This window comes from Palaemon carinicauda, chromosome 18, assembly GCF_036898095.1.
Source record: "Palaemon carinicauda isolate YSFRI2023 chromosome 18, ASM3689809v2, whole genome shotgun sequence".
Lineage (NCBI taxonomy): Eukaryota > Metazoa > Arthropoda > Malacostraca > Decapoda > Palaemonidae > Palaemon > Palaemon carinicauda.
Window position 1 is genome coordinate 18,971,189 of NC_090742.1, and position 15,175 is coordinate 18,986,363.

The 15,175-nt window shown below is 37.4% G+C and overlaps 1 protein-coding gene and 1 long non-coding RNA gene across 2 annotated transcripts in view; one reads left to right on the plus strand and one right to left on the minus strand.

The window, feature by feature from the left end:
• Positions 1 to 15,175, plus strand: part of LOC137657666 (uncharacterized) — a 415,410-nt gene that overhangs the window by 343,729 nt on the left and 56,506 nt on the right. The gene's annotated exons all lie outside the window — the stretch shown is intronic.
• Positions 3,635 to 5,064, minus strand: LOC137657659 (cuticle protein 7-like). The gene is made up of 3 exons (XM_068392059.1): positions 5,023 to 5,064; positions 4,372 to 4,539; positions 3,635 to 4,029 (listed from the first exon to the last, which is right to left on the minus strand). The coding sequence occupies exons 1-3, from the start codon at positions 5,032 to 5,034 to the stop codon at positions 3,706 to 3,708; spliced, it is 504 nt and encodes a 167-aa protein (XP_068248160.1). The 5' UTR covers positions 5,035 to 5,064; the 3' UTR covers positions 3,635 to 3,705.

The following is a 15,175-nucleotide window of genomic DNA, read 5'->3' on the forward strand; positions in this document are numbered from 1 at the left end:
TGGGGAATAAGGGGCTACTAGTGTCAAGCAACTGGAAGGTTACTTCTGATTTTATTGCACTGATCAATGACTGGTTTGATATTATGAACTCCAATCATAAGTTTGGAGATGTGAGCACAAGAAATGCCTTCGGAGTAGAAATAAATTCTCAAATAAATACCTTGGAGAAAGTAATAAAAGTAATGAGTAATTTAAGGGTAAAGTCACCTAAGACAAAAAGTCTGGATAAATTTCAAAAGGGGATTATTCTCTCAAGTAAATCAATTATTGGGCTTTACAATATGGTAAAAAATACCTATGGTGTTGAATATATTTTAACACAAAAATTGAACCAAGATTGCCTAGAGCATTTGTTTGGCCTGATTAGGCAAATGAAGGGTAGCTATGACCATCCAAATGCTGTAGAATTTAAGTTTAGGATTAGATCATTAATTTTAGGGAAGGATATCAAGATAATAAGTGAAAAAACAAACATAAATGCAGAGCGAAACAATGAAGATAATATAATGATAAATGCTTCTGCATGTAATGTTAAGTATAAGGAAGAACGGGAATTATCTTTAGAATTATATCTAAGTAGTTCTTTATTCAAAGACCTTGAGTGGGACTGCCCTACCGGGCCTCGTCTGGGCAGATGAGGCCCGCTAATTTGCCTCGGGCATTTCTCTCCGCCCGACCTCTCTATATTGGCCTTGGTTCTTCCTTTAACTGGGGAACGCAGTTCTGCTAATATGATTAGTTACTGCATGAAAGCGTAGGTTGCTAGAAAAAGGTTTTGTTTTTTTTATTTTTGGTGGGTTTTCAATATAGTCTTCTTGATTCCTCACTTTCTGCCATATATCAATTTGCATATAAATTCCTTCATCGGGAATGTATTCATAATTACATTATTCATGATATGCTTATTATATTATAAAATTCTTATTTTTTTTTACCAATTAACTTTTTGTAATCATATATTTATGCATTGCTTTTGAATTGTGATAAGCTACCTTTAAAAGAAAATATATGACTTCACTTTTTTTTAGGCAAACAAGAAATTACCACATGTCATGTTCAAATCGTGCTATAAATCCACCCCTGCCCAATTGGCAAGAAATATAACAATAAAAGCTACTGATGAGTATTTACTGGGTCATCCTGAAAGTACATTTGACCCCGAACATGGTCATTCTCGCCACTTACAGAATTCCGAGGTATTGAATGTACAGACATATGGGCCACGCATTCACCTTCGTTGTAACTTGGCATATAATCGTGAATCCTCGGCTGAGCAGATATTTTTTTATATAGGGGCCTGAGGCTCGTGGTGGGGTGGGGTGGGGGGGAAGTGGGTCTTATTCGGTAGTTTTTGTGACATTTCCTATTTTGCTCTTTTCCCCTTTCAAGTTCTCTCTCTCTCTCTCTCTCTCTCTCTCTCTCTCTCTCTCTCTCTCTCTCTCTTTCTCTCTCTCTCATTAACCACAAATATTTTTCGTTTAATTTCATTTGCCATATTTCTTTTTTGAGTTCTTGCTTTTCATACTTTTTTACTTTTTCAATTTTAATAACATAATTATTGCATATTTCTATGATACTTTTTCCCAAACATTCCCCATATGGTTCTCTTATTTGATCTTCCACTACCTCCTTATCTAGTCGTTTGTCATCTGATGTTATATTATTTCACTTTGAGAACATATTTTCATGATAGACATTTTAGAAAATTATCATTATCAACAAAGCCAAGCCATTCCTTGAATTACTACCAATACGTCATTTCCGGTGCAATTTCCCCTTTCCTTTCCAGTTTTGCCTTCTCGACCAGTATTTACTGATAATTTATTTCGATCTGTCATTAAGACAAGAAAAAAACGTTACCTAAATTAATTAGAATTTAAGCTATCAGTTGTCCTTTATAATACTAATAAAACACTTACGATAAAAGTAGAAAAGGCAAAAGTATATACGAGCGGTCGGCCACATCTTTTGAAAATAAGTCCGACCACTTATATGTTTTTTACCTTTTCTATATAATTGTAAAGGGCCGTTGTTAGTCACAGGTTTCTATTATGGTTACCCTAAGTTAAATTTTTTTAGTAATATATATATATATATATATATATATATATATATATATATATATATACATATTATATGTATATATACACATTATATGCATATATATATATATATATATATATATATATATATATATATATATATATATATATATATATATATATATATATATGCGTTTGTGTGTGCGTGTTTGTGGGCGTGCGTGTGTTTATTATAGTCACGAATTGAAAAATGAAGACTCGATTGGAATTATTACTTTCGTCTTATTACTGACATTGAGGGAGGAGTTAACAGTGTACTAATAATACGAAAGAAGTAACTCCAATGAAGTGTTTTCATTTTTCGTCTTGTGGCTAAAATATGTATTTATTTGCTCATCACAGGTCAGGTTTGGTGATTTACACACACACACACACATATAGATAGATAGATAGATAGATGGATAGATTAAGATAGGTAGATAGATATATATGCGTGTATGTGTATATATATATGTATGTTGCTTTCTAAAGTACTATGTTACGTCTTTTTTCTAACGTAACAGCTGCGACTTTTGCTATGAAACTGCAAAGCAAAACAAATTAGTAAAATGATAGATCTTAGTTGCAGGACCTCAATACTCCTTGGTTTAATAACGAAGTTACAATTATAAAAAAAAATTTATGCTTTGGAGATCAATATATTTTATTCACCACAGAAATAAGAATTAGTTATAATTCACTCTATGAAAGCAAGTCTTGAAGATTATTCTTTTCAGATGACCTGAGGGCCAAGAATTTTAATCAGGAAAGAGTGACCTTATCATTATTATTTTTATTATTATTATTATTATTATCATTATTATTATTATTATTATTATATTATTTTTCTAATATTTGCAAAGCTTCAAATCTAGTTGGGAAAGTAGGATGCTATAAGCCCAAAGGGACCCAACAAGGAAAAATTGCCCAGTGAGGAAAGGAAATAAAGAAATGAATGAACTAAATGGGAATTAATGTACAATTAAGATAAAATATTTTAAGAACAGTAACAGCTCTAAAATAGATCTTTTATACATAAACTTTTAAAACTTAAAAAACAATACGAAGATAAAAACGTTTGAATAATGTGCCCTAGTGTACCCTCAAGCAAGAGAATTATGGTACAGAGGCTATGACACTACCCAAGACTAGAGAACAATGGTTTGATTTTGGAGTGTCCTCCTCATAGAAGAACTACATACCATAGGTAAAGATTCTCTTCTACCCTTACCAAGAGGAAAGTAGCCACTGAACAATTATTACAGTGTAGTTAACCTCTCGGGCAAAGAAGAATTGTATGATAATGTCATTGTTGTCAGGTTTATGGAGACAGGAGAGTATGTAAGGCGTAGGACAGACTATTCAGTGCATGTGTAGGCAAAGGAAAAAGAACCGTAACCAGAGAGAGGGATCCAATGAAGTACCGTGTGGTCAGTCCAAGACCTAAAAACGCTCTCTAGCAGTCCTATCTCAACAGCATAAACCAATCCTTCTGCCGTCAGAGGAGTTTTAGAAAAGAAAAGGAGTATTGAAACTTCAATCATTTTGCCAAAATATATTAATCAAAACTTTTTGATTTCACACATAAATAATTTCGGTATTAAACGAGACATGAGTCAGTCCATTAGTTGCGTGGAGCTCCATATGTAGGTTTGGGTTGTTCGTAAGTCGGAGCTGGGGCTGAGTAAGCGGGAGCTGGGGCTGAGTATGAGGGGGCTGGCTTGTAGGGCTGGGGTTCTGGGTACTGGGCCTCGCCCTCGTAAGTGACCTCAGCCTGGTATCCGTTGTAGTGATCGGCGGTGTAAGTGACGATCTGAGTGCGACTGTCGGGGAGGAGGACGCGGTACTGACCGTTGACCACCTTGCCGTCGGAGTTGGAGTTGTGGTCGAAGTCGAGACCCTTGTAGTCGTCCTTGACGGCGTACTCGAAGTCGAAGGGCATCCCCTCCTGCAAAACGTGTTAGTACATATTATGTCATTTCTTATGAATCTATGCTTTCCTATTTTGATTTCATTTCGCTAATGATATTCAACAATACTTTTATGTATATCAAATGTTTCGACACAAATATCATTGTAAATAGAAATTGTAATTCTTACCAGAGAAAATAATGTGAATATCAACTCTTACACATTTATTGTATTTTAAGATAGACATATATGAATCACATATGCCTCAAGTACTGAGTAAAATAGAAAATCCTTTTCATATATACCAAAGTAAAAAAATACTCTCCAGAATGGTTGAACTACATCTAAGTTTATGACTAGACGAAAAGGAAGACCTTACCTCAGGTTTCTCGTAGGATGGTTGAGGGGCTGAATAGGATGGTTGAGGGGCAGAGTAGGATGGCTGAGGTGGGGCGTATGCTGGTGTTGGTGGGGCGTATCCATACCCAGCAGGGGCGGGCCTGTCAGGGCGGGCCAAAGCCACGGCAGCCAAACACAGCAGGGTGATCTGGAAGGGAACGAACGGATTATTAATGACTGAGGATCTAGGAATTGTCTCATCGAAAGTGTCTTATCATTTCAGAATGAGATTTGAGTTTACTGGCGATGAATAATCTAACCACAACTACTTCTGTATAAGGAAAATCATGAATTACTCGTTTAGAAATCCTATTAGTAAAAATTGAAGCACTCTGTTTAGTAAAAGACTATTACAAAACTTGCCATATTTCAAGACATTATTTTTGAAGGCCATAAGAGAACTTCTTTATACAAATACCAGTTTAATTAAAAAGAATTCACCTGCTCCTCTTTTTACCAATTAAAGCCTTAAAGATAGATTATTGAAAAAATGAGATGGTTATCATTTTAATATAATTTCTTCCTTTATAAACAAAGTCTGGTTCCCTTTCACCCAAAAAACTGATTAACACAACGTTGCAAAGTAAATGACCTGCAACGTCCAAATCCAGCCCGGGCACCCGAAGCTCACCTTGGTGTACATGTCGACGGCGTTCCAGGTTCGAATGTAGTCCGAGACGGAGGGATGCTCTATTTATAGCGGCCCTTCCACGGACGACCTCGAACGCCACGCCCTCAGACACAACCCAGTCGTGTGGTCACGTCCTTTGACTTCCTTTTTCAAAGAAGACGGTCATGAATGGCACTCACTCCGTTTGAGTGTTGCATGCACGTAAAAAAATTAAGTTCTTGCTGTTTATGGTAGTCTGGAAAATAATCGCTACTTCACATTTTTATTTTTATCAATGCTGCTGTTGTTATAAGGTTAAGATTTAGTTTTAGTTCAAATCTTGACGGAAATTTTCCTCTTTAGTAAAAGTATATTAGCATTAAGAGAAGGTTTTTTTTTCTTATCGCAATGAGCCTTTCCATTATGTTATACTTTCCGCAATAGGACTTCCAATTTGGATCAATTTTGTTTATTACTTTTACTTGATTTTTTTTAGTCCAGTGGAGTTCGACACTAATTATAGTTTTACGTTGTTATTTATTATCAGGATGTTCTACTTTATTTGGTTGTTGTTGTTGTTGTTGTTGTTGTTGTTGTTCTTCTTCTTCTTCTTCTTCCTATTATTATTATTATTATTATTATTATTATTATTGTTATTATTATTATTATTATTATTATTACTGATATTAGTTCCGCTAATGTTTAATGTTACAATAAGATAGATGTCGTAACCGAAAATTATGAAGCTGTGATCTTCCATGTTAGATGGATCCCATTTTCAACAAAGAATATAATTGATATTCAAGAATGATAATAAATATTATTACGAAGAAGCCCAAACGAAAGTGAACTAGATCACTAACCATTTGAAGGTCTTACTTGGAATGAGCCACAGTGATACAACAGACATTCATAATCATTCTTAGTAATTGAGCCTTCGGGGTGCCCAGAGGTAGTGTCATCAATATAGTGCGAAGGATTTCTTTTTCATTTAGATTTATCTATTACCTATTTCTTTAATGTGATGACAGACAATATTGTTATTTTGATTTCTGCAATGCAGTGCTTTCAAAAAAATTGCTAATTGGTTTGCTAGATTATACCAAAGAAGATTTAAGTTATGTTTTTGTGATTATATCTTCATGCAAACACGCATATTTCTTCTGTCTTATCTCTCTGGAAATTGCACCTTCCATTTTCAGTTATTCTCTTCTCAAAAAGAGAGTTGGTCCTTTCGTTACGAATCTTGAAAGTGATCAGTAGAAAATTATTATCTGTTTGCAGTGAAATAAAAAGAAATAGAGATGATGTCGTAAAAGAAAATAGAGATACTCCTGCTTTGTTTTCTCTTACATCACCTTTGAGGAGAAGATAGCATCAAATGATTCTATCGGGGTTGCATTTACAACGTTAGATAGTAAAGGATTATTAAGGAAAACTATTTACACATAGTAAAAGGTTAATTTTTTTCATAATCAGTATGAATTATATCGGAAAGTTTGGAAATGGTCAGATTCTTAATTTCTGGGAAGACCGTAGAGAGAGAATGTGGCTTATCATAACTTGGGACTGATTTGAGTTTACAGGTTCTGGGGCTGAGTACACTATTTTTGGGGCATAGTATACAGGTGCTGAGAATACACGTTCTGGGGCTGAATACACTATTTTTGGGGCATAGTATACAGGTGCTGAGAATACACGTTCTGAGTCTGAGTACACAGTTTTGGGGCATAGCATACAGGTGCTGAATATACACGTTCTGGGTCTGAATACACACTTTTGGGGCATAGCATACAGGTACTGAATATACACGTTCTGTTTCTGAGTACACAATTTTGGGGCATAGCATACAGGTGCTGAATATACACGTTCTGCGTCTGCATACACAGTTTTGGGGCATAGCATACAGGTGCTGAATATACACGTTCTGGGTCTGAGTACATAGTTTTGGGGCATAGCATACAGGTGCTGAATATACACGTTCTGGGTCTGAGTACACAGTTTTGGGGCATAGCATACAGGTGCTGAATGTACACGTTCTGGGTCTGAGTACACAGTATTGGGGCATAGCATACAGGTGCTGAATATACACGTTCTGGGTCTGCGTACACAATTTTGGGGCATAGCATACAGGTGCTGACTATACACGTTCTGGGTCTGAGTACACAGTTTTGGGGCATAGCATACAGGTGCTGAATATACACGTTCTGGGTCTGCGTACACAGTTTTGGGGCATAGCATACAGGTGCTGAATATACACGTTCTGGGTCTGAGTACACAATTTTGGGGCATAGCATACAGGTGCTGAATATACACGTTCTGGGTCTGAGTACACAGTTTTGGGGCATAGCATACAGGTGCTGAGTATACACGTTCTGGGTCTGCGTACACAGTTTTGGGGCATAGCATACAGGTGCTGAATATACACGTTTTGGGTCTGAGTACACAGTTTTGGGGCATAGCATACAGGTGCTGAGTATACACGTTCTGGTTCTGAGTACACAGTTTTGGGGCATAGCATACAGGTGCTGAATATACACGTTCTGGGTATGAGTACACAGTTTTGGGGCATAGCATACAGGTGCTGAATATACACGTTCTGGGTCTGAGTACACAATTTTGGGGCATAGCATACAGGTGCTGAGTATACACGTTCTGGTTCTGAGTACACAGTTTTGGGGCATAGCATACAGGTGCTGAATATACACGTTCTGGGTCTGAGTACACAGTTTTGGGGCATAGCATACAGGTGCTGAATATACACGTTCTGGGTATGAGTACACAGTTTTGGGGCATAGCATACAGGTTCTGAATATACACGTTCTGGGTCTGAGTACACAATTTTGGGGCATAGCATACAGGTGCTGAGTATACACGTTCTGGTTCTGAGTACACAGTTTTGGGGCATAGCATACAGGTGCTGAGTATACACGTTCTGGTTCTGAGTACACAGATATGGGGCATAGCATACAGGTGCTGAATATACACGTTCTGGGTATGAGTACACAGTTTTGGGGCATAGCATACAGGTTCTGAATATACACGTTCTGGGTCTGAGTACACAGTTTTGGGGCATAGCATACAGGTGCTGAATATACACGTTCTGGTTCTGAGTACACAGTTTTGGGGCATAGCATACAGTTGCTGAATATACACGTTCTGGGTCTGAGTACACAATTTTGGGGCATAGCATACAGGTGCTGAGTATACACGTTCTGGTTCTGAGTACACAATTTTGGGGCATAGCATACAGGTGCTAAGTATACACGTTCTGGTTCTGAGTTCACAGTTTTGGGGCATAGCATACAGGTCCTGAATATACACGTTCTGGGTATGAGTACACAGTTTTGCGGCATAGCATACAGGTGCTGAATATACACGTTCTGGGTCTGAGTACACAATTTTGGGGCATAGCATACATGTGCTGAATATACACGTTCTGGGTCTGCGTACACAGTTTTGGGGCATAGCATACAGGTGCTGAATATACACGTTCTGGTTCTGAGTACACAGTTTTGGGGCATAGCATACAGGTGCTGAATATACACGTTCTGGTTCTGCATACACAGTTTTGGGGCATAGCATACATGTGTTGAATATACACGTTCTGGGTCCGAGTACACAATTTTGGGCCATAGCATACAGGTGCTGAATATACACGTTCTGGGTCCGAGTACACAGTTTTGGGGCATAGCATACAGTTGCTGAATATACACGTTCTGGGTCCGCGTACACAGTTTTGGGGCATAGCAAACAGGTGCTGAATATACACGTTCTGGGTCTACGTACACAGTTTTGGGGCATAGCATACAGGTGCTGAATATACACGTTCTGGGTCTGCGTACACAGTTTTGGGGCATAGCATACAGGTGCTGAGTATACACGTTCTGGGTCTAAGTACACAATTTTGGGGCATAGCATACATGTGCTGAATATACACGTTCTGGGTCTGCGTGCACAGTTTTGGGGCATAGCATACAGGTGCTGAATATACACGTTCTGAGTCTGAGTGCACAGTTTTGGGGCATAGCATACAGGTGCTGAGTATACACGTTCTGGGTCTGAGTGCACAGTTTTGGGGCATAGCATACAGGTGCTGAATATAAACGTTCTGGGTCTGAGTGCACAGTTTTTGGGCATAGTATACAGGTGCTGAGTATACACGTTCTGGGGCTGAGGATTCAGTTTTGGGGCATAGTATACAGATGCTGAGTAAACACATTCTGGGTCTGAGTCCACAGTTTTGGGACATAGTATACAGGTGCTGAGTATACACGTTCTGGTTCTGAGTACACAGTTTGGGGCATAGCATGCAGGTGCTGAATATACACGTTCTGGGTCTGCGTGCACAGTTTTGGGTCATAGCATACAGGTGCTGAATATACACGTTCTGGGTCTGAGTGCACAGTTTTGGGGCATAGTATACAGGTGCTGAGTATACATGTTCTGGGTCTGAGTGCACAGTTTTGGGGCATAGCATACAGGTGCTGTGTATACACATTCTGGGTCTGAGTCCACAGTTTTGGGACATAGTATACAGGTGCTGAATATACACGTTCTGGGTCTGAGTTCACAATTTTGGGGCATAGTATACAGGTGCTGAGTATTCACGTTCTGGGTCTGAGTGCACAGTTTTGGGGCATAGCATACAGGTGCTGAGTATACACATTCTGGGTCTGAGTCCACAGTTTTGGGACATAGTATACAGGTGCTGAATATACACGTTCTGGGGCCAAGTCCACAGTTTTGGGGCATAGTATACAGGTGCTGAGTATACACGTTCTGGTTCTGAGTACACAGTTTTGGGGCATAGCATGCAGGTGCTGAATATACACGTTTTGGGTCTGCATGCACAGTTTTGGGGCATAGTATACAGGTGCTGAGTATACACGTTCTGCGTCTGAGTGCACAGTTTTGGGGCATAGCGTACAGGTGCTGAATATACACGTTCTGGGTCTGAGTGCACAGTTTTGGGGCATAGTATACAGGTGCTGAGTATACACGTTCTGGTTCTGAGTGCACAGTTTTGGGGCATAGCATACAGGTGCTGAATATACACGTTCTGGGTCTGAGTGCACAGTTTTTGGGCATAGTATACAGGTGCTGAGTATACACGTTCTGGTTCTGAGTGCACAGTTTTGGGGCATAGCATACAGGTGCTGAATATACACGTTCTGGGTCTGAGTGCACAGTTTTGGGGCATAGCATACAGGTGCTGAATATACACGTTCTGGGTCTACGTACACAGTTTTGGGGCATAGCATACAGGTGCTGAATATACACGTTCTGGGTCTGAGTGCACAGTTTTGGGGCATAGCATACAGGTGCTGAATATACACGTTCTGGGTCTGAGTGCACAGTTTTGGGGCATAGCATACAGGTGCTGAATATACACGTTCTGGGTCTGAGTGCACAGTTTTTGGGCATAGTATACAGGTGCTGAGTATACACGTTCTGGTTCTGAGTGCACAGTTTTGAGGCATAGCATACAGGTGCTGAATATACACGTTCTGGGTCTGAGTGCACAGTTTTGGGGCATAGTATACAGGTGCTGAATATACACGTTCTGGGTCTGAGTGCACAGTTTTGGGGCATAGTATACAGGTGCTGAGTATACACTTTCTGGGTCTGAGTGCACAGTTTTGGGGCATAGCATACAGGTGCTGAATATAAACGTTCTGGGTCTGAGTGCACAGTTTTTGGGCATAGTATACAGGTGCTGAGTATACACGTTCTGGGGCTGAGGATTCAGTTTTTGGGCATAGTATACAGATGCTGAGTAAACACATTCTGGGTCTGAGTCCACAGTTTTGGGACTTAGTATACAGGTGCTGAGTATATACGTTCTGGTTCTGAGTACACAGTTTCGGGGCATAGCATGTAGGTGCTGAGTATACATATTCTGGGGCTGAATATTCAGTTTTGGGGCATAGTATACAGATGCTGAGTATACACGTTCTGGTTCTGAGTGCACAGTTTTGGGGCATACTATACAGGTGCTGAGTATACACGTTCTGGGTCTGAGTGCACAGTTTTGGGGCATAGTATACAGGTGCTGAGTATACACGTTCTGGGTCTGAGTGCAAAGTTTTGGGGCATAGTATACAGGTGCTGAGTAAACACGTTCTGGGTCTGAGTGCACAGTTTTGTGGCATAGTATAGAAGTGCTGAGTATACACATTCTAGGTCTGAGTACACAGGTTTCGGGTATAGTATAGAGGTGCTGAGTATACACGTTCTGGGACTGAGTACACCGTTTTGGGGGCATAATATACAGGTGCCGTGTTTACAGGTTTTGAGGCTGAGTACACAGTTCTTTTGGTTATAGTATACAGGTGCTAAGTATACAGGTACTGAGGCAGAGTACCCAGTTTTTGGGGCATAATATACAGGTGCTGAGCATACAAGTTCTGGTGCAGAATATGCCAGGGCAAGCATATAAGAATGGGGTTCCATGTACTTGGCTTTACCCTACTAAGCTGCCTCAGCCTGGTATTTGTTGTCGTGCATATATGTATATATATATTTTATATATATATATATATATATATATATATATACATATATATATATATATATATATATATATATATTTATATATATATGTATGTATTATATATATTTATATGTATACATATATTATATATGTATTATATATATGTATACACACACACACACACACATATATATATATATATATATATATATATATATATATATATATATGTGTGTGTGTGTGTGTGTGTGTTTGTGTGTGTATGAATTATATATATGTATATATACACACATATTCATATATATATATATATATATATATGTATATATATATATATGTATATATATATATATATATATATATATATATATATATATATATGTTGGTCCTCATATGTTGATTCAGGGGCACTGTAACCTAGGGCAGGTTACAGGGGCAGAGTACCCATACCCATACTCATGCCCAGAAGGAGAGGGGCATATCATGCCGAACGAAAACCAGAGCTGTCAAGCTTAACAGAATGACCTTAAAATTAACACTCGTATAAACGCTTTCCACCTTTCTGCTGTCAGAGTAGATCGCCATTGATATCAACTTTATTTCATCTACATTTCCATTAAAAAACAATTTTTTTTTAAAGATTATCCTCTTTGTTTTTTTTAGGATCTTCCCTTGCTTAAGTATATTGACTTTACATTTTCTCTCATTCCGATACCAAAGAGAGTTAGTTTTTATTTGAGCCAAATTATTTTCTCACTTTCTTTAGAAGTGAGAAAGTAGTAACTCTCTATTAATGCTAATTCGAGTGAGTTTTTGTAGAATATCGAGTCAGTCTATACAGTAAATCAATTGCTCCAGTCAAACATTATAAAATATGTAAGATTGTACTTAGACAACTCGAAATATACTGGAAGACCAATTCTCAACATCCATAATCTTAAAGATATCAATGTTGTACCTATGTACAACATTGATATTTTTAAGATGGTGGATGTTCTTTGGCAGAGCCATTACCATATTTATGCCAGTCTTTCCGCGCTTGACCTTGCATGCCCCGCCCACTGACCCAGACTATTTTCCTTTGTGTTTATGAGTCTTTTTCGATTTTCATTTAACTGGGGAACGCAGTTCTGCTGATATGATTAGTTACTGCATGAAAACGTAGGTTGCTTGAAAAAGGTTTTTCAATTTTTGGTGGGTTTTCAATGTAGCCTCCTTGATTCCTCACTTTCTGTCATGTGCTAATTTGCATATAATTTTTTCTCATCATGAAAATATTCATAATTACATTATTCTTGATAGGCTTATTATATCTGTAAATTCTTCTGAATTTTTTTTTACCAATTAACGTTTTGTAATCATAGATTTTTGCATTGCTTTTAAATTATGATAAGTTAACTTCAAAAAGAAAATATATCTGACTTCAATTTTTTTAGGCAAACAAAAAATTACCACATGCCATGCTCAAATAATGCTTTAAACTCACTTCTGCCCTATAGTCCAAAAAAAGAATGAAAAAAAAATAATAATAAAAGCTACCGATGAGTATTTACTGGGTCATCCTGAAAGTACAAGTGACCCAGGACAAGGTCATTTTTCCTACTAATAGAATTCTGAGGTATTGAATGTATAGACACGAGCCACGCATTCACCTTCTTCGTTGTAGCTTCGTAATTATTGCTCCCGGCGAGATGTACAGTTGTGAATCCTCGACTGAGCAGATATTTTTTTAGAGGGAGTTGAGGCCTTAGGTGGTTTTTCCCTTTCAAGGTTTTTATTTTGTTTCATTACCATGTTCACTCTAGTTGTTAAATCATAATTCTTTACTCTCTCTCTCTCTCTCTCTCTCTCTCTCTCTCTCTCTCTCTCTCTCTCTCTCTTGATAACTACTAACATTTGCTGTCTGAGGAGAGATCTGAAAGAGATTTCAGTCTTCTGGAAGCATTGTAAACGTCTAGAGGCTGTTCACTAATTCTTTTCCAGTTAACCTTCTATCCGACTGATGAGTTGAAATCTCTGTCTGTATATTAGTATATTTGAAAAAAAATATTTTGATGACTATCTGATTAGAAAATTATTATTACCAACAAACCCATTCCTTGAACTACTACCATTGCGTCATTTCCGGTGCAATTTCCCCTTTCCCTTCTAGTTTTGTATCTCCGAATGAATTGAATGCAAACAGCACTTACTGATAACCTTTTTTTCCGATCTGGCATTAAGACAAGAAAGAACGTTAGCAAAATTCATTAGAATTAAAGCTAATAGCTATATAAAATCATGTGACTAGACAGCTGTCCTTAATAATACTAATAAAACACTTACGACAAAAGTAGAAATGGCAAAAATATATACGAGTGGTCGGCCACATCTTTTGAAAGGTCATATGTGTGTGTGAGTTTTATAGTGTCTAATAGAAAAATGAAAAGACTGGATTGGAATTATTTATTCCGTCTTATTACTGACATGGAATTATTACTTTCGTCTTATTACTGACATGGAGGGAGGGACTCGCAGGGTAATAATTATACGAAAGAAGTAACTCCAATTAAGTCTTTTCATTTTTCCCTTTGTGGCTAAAATATATATTTTTTCCTCATCACGGATCAAGTTTCGTGATTTACACACACACACACACACACACACACACACATATATATATATATATATATATATATATATATATATATATATATATAGAGAGAGAGAGAGAGAGAGAGAGAGAGAGAGAGAGAGAGAGATAAATAGATAGATAGATAGATAAATGGATAAAGATAGGTAGATAGATGATGATGATTGTATGTGTATATATAAGGCTTTCTAAAATGCTATGTTACGTCTTTGTTTTAACATAACATTGGCAACTTTTGATATGAATCTGAAAAGCATAACAAATTAGTGAAATAATACGGCTAAGATATTAATAATGAAGTTACAATTATAAAAATAATTGTAATATTTGAGAGATCAATATGTTTTATTCTCCACTGAAATGAATATTAGGTATAATTCACTCATTGAATGTAGGTCTTGAAGATTATTTTTCAGATGACATGAGACTCAAGGAAAGAGTAACCTTATTATTATTATTATTATTATTATTATTATTATTATTATTATTATTATTATTATCATCTGCAAAGCTACAACCCTAGTTGGGAAAGCAGGATGGTATAAGCCCAAGGGCTCCATCAAGGAAAAATGGCCCAGTGGTGACAGGAAATAAAGGAATAAAATGAACTAAATATAAATTAATATGCAATTAAGATAATATATCTTAAGAACAGTAACTACTCTAAAATAGACGTTTCATATATAAACTATAAAAAATTCAAAAACAATACGAAGAGAAAAACGAGTGAATAGTATGCCCGAGTGTACCCTCAAGCAAGAGAATTAAGGTACAGAGGCTATGGTACTACCAAAAATCAGAGAACAATGGTTTGATTTTGGAGTGTCCTTCTCCTAGAAGAGTGGCTTACCATAGCTAAAGAGTGTCTTCTACCCTTACCTAGAGGAAAGTAGCCTCTGAACAATTATTACAGTGCAGTAGTCAACCTCTCGGGCAAAGAAGAATTGTTTGATAATGTCATTGTTGTCAGTTTTATGAAGACAGGAGAATATGGAAGGCGTAGGCCAAACTATTCAGTGTATGTGTAGGCAAAGGAAAAAGTACCG